This window comes from Leptidea sinapis, chromosome 36, assembly GCF_905404315.1.
Source record: "Leptidea sinapis chromosome 36, ilLepSina1.1, whole genome shotgun sequence".
NCBI classification, from domain to species: domain Eukaryota; kingdom Metazoa; phylum Arthropoda; class Insecta; order Lepidoptera; family Pieridae; genus Leptidea; species Leptidea sinapis.
Window position 1 is genome coordinate 4,487,914 of NC_066300.1, and position 8,812 is coordinate 4,496,725.

The 8,812-nt window shown below is 35.0% G+C and overlaps 1 protein-coding gene across 1 annotated transcript; it reads left to right on the forward strand.

Annotated features, from left to right (window-relative positions):
* Positions 1-453: 453 nt before the first annotated feature.
* On the forward strand, positions 454-8,812 carry LOC126975611 (uncharacterized). Its single transcript, XM_050823583.1, has 2 exons — positions 454-2,035; positions 8,708-8,812. Exons 1-2 carry the CDS (start codon positions 599-601, stop codon positions 8,738-8,740), a joined length of 1,470 nt encoding a protein of 489 aa, XP_050679540.1. The 5' UTR covers positions 454-598; the 3' UTR covers positions 8,741-8,812.

Genomic DNA, 8,812 nt, shown 5'->3' on the forward strand with positions numbered 1-8,812 from the left:
ATCCAAAACCTTTAAGCCTTCAATCCAACTTTTGCATGTTTTGAATTCCTTTAATGCCTATTTTCTACTACTTGTGTTATTTACATGATTTTGAATTATATTTTATCTATACTTGTCCTTATCCCGCTGCACATTATATTAAATACTTACGTTTGGAATAAAATTCCGTCACCCTAATTTACCTTGGCATCATTGTTTTTATACTTTTTTAACATACAACTTGTCATATTTTAAGATATGTTATTTTATCGGACACAATAAATAGAAATTACAACAATTTTCTGAATGTGTCATTTATTGTGTCTGCAACAACAAATAAGCGCTAGACGCTAGTGCGATATTTTCCTCCTTTAATAATAATTTGGTATATTATTATATCATTGATTGTACTTGTATAAAGAATGGCTTAGACTAAGGCCCCGGGAACCGAGCCATAAACATAAAAAAAACAGCGTTGAGTGTAGAAATTTTTTCCAAGTTTTTGTTTATGTTAGTTTCTTGACTTTCTATTTTTTTCTAATTATGCTATTATCCTATTAATTTTCGTAGGACCCATAGTATTTTCAATGAATTTCACTACTTAATTTACGAAGAGAATATGGGTACAAGCACCATGGGTAGTGATTTACATTCAGATAAACAAGACAAGCTTTTGAAGTTTCAAGCTCGAAAGAAAGAACTTGAGCAAATGTTAGCTGTTAAAAATGAAGAGCTTTATAAACTGTGCGTGCAAGAAGTGCAATTGACTGGAATTATGCCTCCAGAAGCCCCTCTGAGTCCAGAAGTTCCTCAGAGAGAAAGATTGGGTAGCATACGCAGCACGGATAGATCTACTGATGGTACTGACGTTCAAGATGGCTCTGACAGCTCTTCCAGGCGTGTTAGGTCTACAGTGGATCGACAAGATTCGGAACAATTCATGCGTAAGAATATTACACACAGGCTGTCAACTCCATCCATTTCCGGTATGTCAACCAAGAATATCCATCCTCGACAAATTCGTCGACCGGAAACGAGCTGCTCAAACTTCTTCCCATCTCCACCACAAGAGCGTCATCCAGAGACATTTTCTATGCATACATCACATACTTACCCCGCTTTATCACATCATGATCATGATGCTGACAGCATTGAAAGTGAACTGCAACAAGGGCCTGTGTACCGGCACCATACAATAACAAGTGAATATACCAATAAAATTTACTATAACAGTCCAATTGATACACACAATGTGTCTAGGCTGAGGGAAACACACTTCAGTTCCAGTCACCCAGACATAACAACCCATTACACCCATGGCACTGTAGCCCCACCACCAATACCACCACAGCATGCAAATGGTATGAGAAACACTCCTATTTTATATCAGTATGCTTCTCAGTTAAAGTCACAAAGTCAGCATTTGGGTGCTTTAAATCATCAGCAGCAGATTCAGTCAAAGCGGAGGCCAGATGGTGTTCGGAGAAACACATTACAGAGAACTCAGACATATCATTTGACTTCACATAGTGATTATAATCACCATTTAGATAATCTGGCCGTCCAGTACCGCCCACCTGCACCGATGTATGAACATAGGTCCCAACCAGATATCCAAGAAATGGACAGAGTTCATATACCCACGGAACGAAATATCCCTGTGCCGAATACATTACCACTGCGGGAACGAAATTCTGTGAGAAATCCACTGCACTTGCAACTACAAGTGTCAACTGACGACTATTGTATGGATGATAAAAGATCATATCTTGATCCACTTAGTCCAGTTAGTCAAATGTCAGGTTTTTCACACGGTAACTTTGATTCTGTTAGCATGAACAAATTTTCACCTGGCTCTCAGGATATGAAAGTGAAGGAAAAACAATGGTATGAAACATCATTAGATTCTCCAACAAGAGAAGCTCCTGCATTGAAGAAAAGTGTAAGCCTTAAAAGAACTCCAAGTTATGGGAAGTCTCAGCCATATGAAGTAATGGTCTCAACGGGCCGCCACTCTGCAATGCAGAGTCCTCCTAGTCAGCCGATTAGCCCTCAGGTAATGTCTCCAAGTGCTATATCATTAGAATCACCTAAAAACATGACGGTAATTGAACAGGGAAAGTGCATACCATACAGAGAGGAAACAAAGCCATTTGAAATGTCTGATTTTTATAAATATTCTACCAAGTTTAGGAATGCTAATGTACAAAAAGCACCTCCTCCTCAACCAGTACAAAATAGTAATGTTTATAAGAAATTGCCCATGGAATTGCCTCAATATAGCCAGGATCACTGGCATGGTACAAATCATTAGTGGCGCATAGATATTATGTAAGTTGCAGAGTATGCCTGTAGATCAGTGCATCATACACACCAAACATACAGTGCTCAGCTGGGTAGAACTGACTTTGTGTCTTATAGTAATAGAAATGTCAATTATTTACGTAAAAAAGAAAGAAATATTATCTATCTACTGAATAGTTTACATTGCACATGGTGCACAGCCAAAAGTTAAAGTCCAGAGATTAAAAATGACATGTATTTTTTTTTAAATTCTTATTGCATTTTTACCTACTAGTTTGAGTATGAATGAAATTAATCAGTTCAGTTGTTGAGTTTACTTGAAATAGAAAAGTTTCATCACCAACATAATTCAACAGATTTGAAGGAATATATTAGCAATGCATTTAATGTTGTACATTTATGAGTTGTAACTTAATACCATCATAATACAGGGCCATTTTTCAAAGTGCATCCAATTTATTTTTAAAATCTGATGATTAATTATATAAATACATACATATGATGTTAGTATTTATAGTACACTCGAGGATCATTTCTTACTTAACTGTGGGGATTATAAATTATGTGATTAGAAGATATTTTAATTTTCATTTCACAACATCATAATTTTACTTATGTTTTAATATTTAAGCACATTTACAAGTTTGTTTTACTACTATTCTATGGGTTGATTAATTGAAAAAAAAAAAATCTTTCCGTAAAAATTGGATCCACTTGAATTATGTAACCTGTATAAACATATAAACTAATAAAATGTTATTATTTATATTATTTTAGGTTATTATTGGGATAAGTAGTGTGTAGGACTGACAATTACTTTAAATCGAGATCTCTAGACTGTACTCTTGTTTTAAGATTTGTATGGTCATGGCAACTTTTATATTATATCACATGTTATACATAAATATACAATAAATTTTGTTAAAAATATTGATTGTTATGTAACACTGTGATAATTAGAGACCGGATTATATGCTACAAAAAATGCCTAAAATATATCTACTGAATAGTTTACATTGCATAGCAAATATGCAAGTAAAAGAGCTAAAATATGCACGAAAATCCACAAAAAGGGCCAAAATATGCATACAATTAAACAGGAAAAAATAAAAAATAAAAAGTCATATTTAAATATTTTTATTTTATTTTATAGAGGCTTGTACTGACAATCTTATTTGTGAAAAAACCTATTACAAGATGTACCTACTTAGGTAACAATGAAATTTAAGATTTACCTTTAAAAATATGTACTACTAAGTACTGTTCTAAATGTTCTGTAGACAAATTGTGTCTACGATCGCTTGATAAATTTAGCGTAAAAGGAGTGTTCTACGTCTACTGTGGTTATTCGGCAGTGTTTAAATTTGAATGCAATGTTTGGGTGTACTACTGAAAAGGTACTAAATATGCAATATGCATTTGCATATAATCCGGTCTCTAGTCATAATACATGAATTTTATTGGGAATTCATTATTAAATTAAAATTAAATTACTTGAGACAATAAATCATTGAATGGTAATGGAATATAATATATTATAAAAAAATTGTTCGTAAATCTTGTAATTATTGCAATTGATTCTGAATCAGGGTGATAAAGTCTTTAATTTTTGATAGCCAAAATAATTTCCCTTTTTCATTATTATTGTTTGGCTTAATGGCGCATCCTTTTTAGATTTCACCAATGACAAGTGTAAATTAATCAACTCCTTTATTTAAAGCGGGTTTCGTGAATGAACAAGGTCTTGATCAGACAATAAGCACTTTTTAACTGCCGAGATCATCTACCGCAAAGAACACTGTTGTTGAAAATGTAAAATTGTTTGTGTTGTTTATGTGTATAAAATAATAATACTAAAGTTATGTTTAGTAATCAGCAGTTGCTTGGCAATGTTTTCTTGCACATCCAATTTCATAACTATTGTAGTTATGGTTACAAAATTAGATAAGTGTAAAGTCATTGTTTAAAGTCTATCAGCAGACTGTATGTATGTGTGAGTTTGATTAATTTTATAGCTTCAAATAAATATCAATTTTCTAAGTTTATGGATAGTTTTGGGGAAATGTGTGATTGCTATAAGGAAACAGAGAATTAGATAATATGTAATAAATAGGTGGTAATAAAAGTTAATTTTAGTCCAACAATTCATAAGGTCAAAATTTGGATAGGTAACCCCCTCAAATACTTTTTGCCGCATTCTTTATTCTCCTTTTTTTAACAAAGAGCGCAGCACAGGGAGTGCGAGACTTAAACCACTTTTGCCTCTTCTACTTAAGTAGAAGAGGTAAAGTGCTAATACCCACTAAACTTTGAATCTTGCCGAGTACCCTTATTGCGAATATCAGCGGGTTCTTTACAGGCTATTTCACTTTAGAACCTCAAGAGAAAAGAAGACAGATGGCCCCTTACAGGCTTTCAGATGGGCATGACACCTTTTTTGAGTTGCTCACTGAGGGTCCACTGCGGCCCTCTTTCTTATACTTTAAGCATCCTCCTTCTGCAGCATAACGTGTTCGCAAAATTCGCCGCTTCCAAGCCTCTTCCCTGCTCAGCATGCTCTTCACCATGCTAGGTACTGAGAGGTCCGGGCGGAACACTGACATTTAGGCGTGTGATCTGCCGTGTCATCCCTTCCTGCAAATAGTATCCACGCAGACAAGGGCCCCATACATAGCCATGGTCTTCAGAACTCCACTGTAGAGCCTCTTGAATTTTAGTATCCTAAGCTAACATTTCTTACCTAATAGCCTCTCTTATTTATTGTTTTTATAGGCCAAAAAGAAAGAGTTGATCTCTCTAGATTGAGAAAAATCTTGCCTAAAGTTATCTTTCACTCTCTATTTCCCAAAATGGCTTCTAATTTTATATTTATAAACATGGTTCTGAGTTAAGACTAGTTAATAACATTTAAAAAATGATACTGTTAAACCCACCGGAGTTGCTCTATTAGTGTGTATTCCATGATTATGGAAATTGTTGCATATTATCTAGATAGTTAAATTGTTATATTCTAAATATACCTATTTATAATAAATACCTTTGAATTAGTAATGATTTGAGTATAAATTAAATTCGCTTGCTAAATGATTAGACTTAGACGAGGTACCTTCATTTGGCCTTTATTTGAATTTGATTTGATTCACTGAGGTACCTACCTAACAGACGAGGCCACTGTTCAATATCTACTCTATGTTATATTATGTATATTAGTAATTCTATTAAACATAGTCGTTTTGGAAACAGTGCATCAATACTTTTATATAAACGCAGATATTGTTCCTATTTCATTATTCTCTTTCTTACTTAGGAATGTTGGGGTATTGTGCTTCCTCCGAAGGTTGGTTTGGGGAGAATTAATTTAATATAATGATCACTTATATACCAAAATTAACATGATTATTGTTGAGAAACTTTATAGTTGTAGCGGAGCATGGTGGAAAGCAAAACGAGGGAAATAGACAGCTACTGTAAAACCGTTCCGTCCAAAATGTGGCAATGAGTTTCTTGCTACTTCTTCTCATTAGCTCAACCCTTTACGAAGTAGCGGTAGATTCTATAAGAAAAATATTTTTTTTTTTTGACATTCATAAGTGTAACTTTCGTGACCTACTTGAATAAACTGATTTTGATTTGAATATTATGTGTTCCACTGTGTACCTTTGATTCACTGGTCCCACGACGATGTGTATCATGTATCCCGAAATTGCTCCAACGATTTTAATGAAATTCATTGGGATTTCTGGGGGCTAAAAAACTTGCCCGTCTTCACAGTATTTCTGTCTCTTCGCATAAAGCTACAATTTCTTTTTGTACACTGTTTTATGTCAACCATTTTTCTATAGCAGCAAATCTAATAACCCTTAACGTTTATTTCCAAATTTTAACTCGTTTCATTATCTGAATAAGAACTTATATGTTATTTTAAAGTATTGTATGACATAGTGGCTTCGTTTCCGCAATTAAACCACTTAGTTGGGTCCATTTTGTGTGCAGTGTTGGCCAGCCACTCCAACAAGCTCCTTTCAGAAGTTAGACACTGCTGGGGTGTTCGCAGTCTTCTCGAAGCGACCTAGTATTTTCTAAGCTGGCAATAAGCAAGTCCACTTGGGTCATTGATCCCTGCCTTGCAAGTTCATCTGCTGCATCATTCCCCAACGCACTGCTGTGTCTCTTGATGCAAACAGAGTTACCCAGTTGTTAGAGGCAACTCGTTCCGGGGATTCACGACACTCGTATATTACGTGCGTTGAGTTGTAGGCATTGCTGTTCAGCGCAGTTAGAACCGCCATACTATCGGATAGAATTCTGATATTGTGGCCATGTACTTTCCTTTTTAGTATCGCGTTTCCGGGTTCCTTGATGGCTACACACTCCCATTGGAGGATGATGCTGTGTGTGCCCACGGGTATTGGTGTGTGTATGTTCAATTCCCGTGAGAAGATACCAGCACCAGCACCAACTGCCATTTTGGAACAGTCTGTGTAAATTATTCATTTAACTGGTGGAGAGTGGATGCTCCTTTTAACTCTCTTCCAAAGATTTGCTGTAAGGCAGTATTCATTCTTCCATAGACACCACAGCTTCATGCGAAGAAGCGACATTATCGCTTCATGTTAAAGTTGTCAAGTGTCATATCGGTGTATGACAAGCTGTGTTTAAGTATGGTTTTTGGGGTGGACGTTAGCGTGGAATGGAATCGCTGCACGTTTGTTTTGTATGGCCGCAATCTCTGTCCTTGGACACCAAGCTATCGCTCCGTAGGAGATAATTGCTTATGAATTCTGTATAAAGTCATCTACTTATCTTTGGACCAACAACACAGGTTTTCCCTATAAATCTTCTGCACTACTAAAAGATAAATAAATGATACACGCTTTTTCCAGCTTGTGTTTCATGTGCTTATTCCGAAGCAGCTTACTGTTCAGAATAACCCCAAGGTATTTAACTTAAAAGGCTTAAATTGGTATTGAACAGCAGTAAGATTACTATATCTGCGTCTGTCGGGGAAGAGTATAAACTCCGTGTTTGACGGATTAGTGGTTAGTCGATGTTGCGCGTTACTGAGACAAATTTCCGAATGTGACGAACTCAATCGCGCTGCCACTCTGAATTTTAGTATTTTAAAGAATCCTGAGCGGCACTACATTCTAATGGGCAGGGTATAACACAGGTACTGCGTTACCCGTCTCGTTATCTGTTATCATTAAAAAAAACTCCTTTTTTATAAAGCTACTTTACATTTGCAACTCTTAGTAATATAATTATCGTTCGCCACCGAGATACATTTTATAATGTTTAGTGCCTTAATTCTTTCAATTTCTAATTTGGAAATGATCGCTGTGAATATGGTTACAAAAATAATTTAGGAACTTATACCACTAGTTTTATATAATGTGGAGTCGGTCTGAGAATAATTACCGCAGTTCTTATGAATATATTATTATCCATATCTTTTGTAATTTACATACATACCTATTTATATCTAAAGCTGTCTCTCAAGTCGTATAGATTGTTTTAAGCGTGGCAAAGACGCTTTTATCAGAAATTATTTGTATTTTGGAACGAATTATCCTACATTTTTTGCCATTTTATAAGATTCTGTAACCTTTTGTTGTTCGTTGCGTCTACTTGCCTTTTCAATACCAATAGGGTATTTTGTGCCGTATTGGAGATTTTTATATTTGTACCAGGCGAGCATGGATAACTATTAATTCGCCATTTTGCCTATCTCCTGTGACCCGAAATTATTACCTATTAGGTACCTAATTTTGCCTTAAATCATTTTGGTAAATGATTTAGTTTAGGTACTGTACATACAATGCAGTCTGTCCTATTACAATATTCTTCAATCACTATACATAATTTAATACGTTAATGAATGTTAAGCGTTTGCCCTAATTCCCCTGTTGTAATGACTTACTTACCTGGTCAGAATTTTGCTGTTTGCCCAATAAAAGGCAATTATTGTGTTAAGAAGTATTTTTCCTTACTCCATCGCAATTTTTTTAATTATTAGTCTACGCTGACGCTTAACTATGATGCCATCCTTATTATAGGTATACGAGGTAGTTATAAGGATCAGGGAGAGAAGTGCATTGCAATGTAATTGGGTGAGGTAAACTGCCCGTTCCAATAAATTAGGCGTATTTTGCCATTTGCCCTAACCCCTCTGCCGCTAAAGTTTTACAGAAAATATATAAGTAACCAATATCATAATATTATGAAATATATAGTGATTTGTAATTAATTTGTATAGTAATTATTTTGTTATACCTAAGTAGTGTAATTGAAATCATGAAGAAATGATGAAATATTTTTTTATGTTATTTAAGTGCGCGAGGCATGTTTCTGTTTAAGAGAAACAATTAGAAATAAAAGTATGTTACTATAAGCGTGTTTTTATTTCATAAGGAGTTGTTTTCAGGGGGTAAATTGGCTTTTCATCGGGACCATCTGAAAACGTGCTCTGGAAAGGTCAAGACACATAAAATAATGTTAAAAATATATTAAACTTTTACGCAATAACCTG

Bases quoted from the DNA above. Each gene is read 5' to 3' on its own strand.
- LOC126975611 (XM_050823583.1), top strand. From the start codon at position 599: ATGGGTACAAGCACCATGGGTAGTGATTTACATTCAGATAAACAAGAC. The intron at 2,036-8,707 runs GTAATGTCTCCA...AGTTGTTTTCAG, and splicing joins GTCAGCCGATTAGCCCTCAG to GGGGTAAATTGGCTTTTCAT.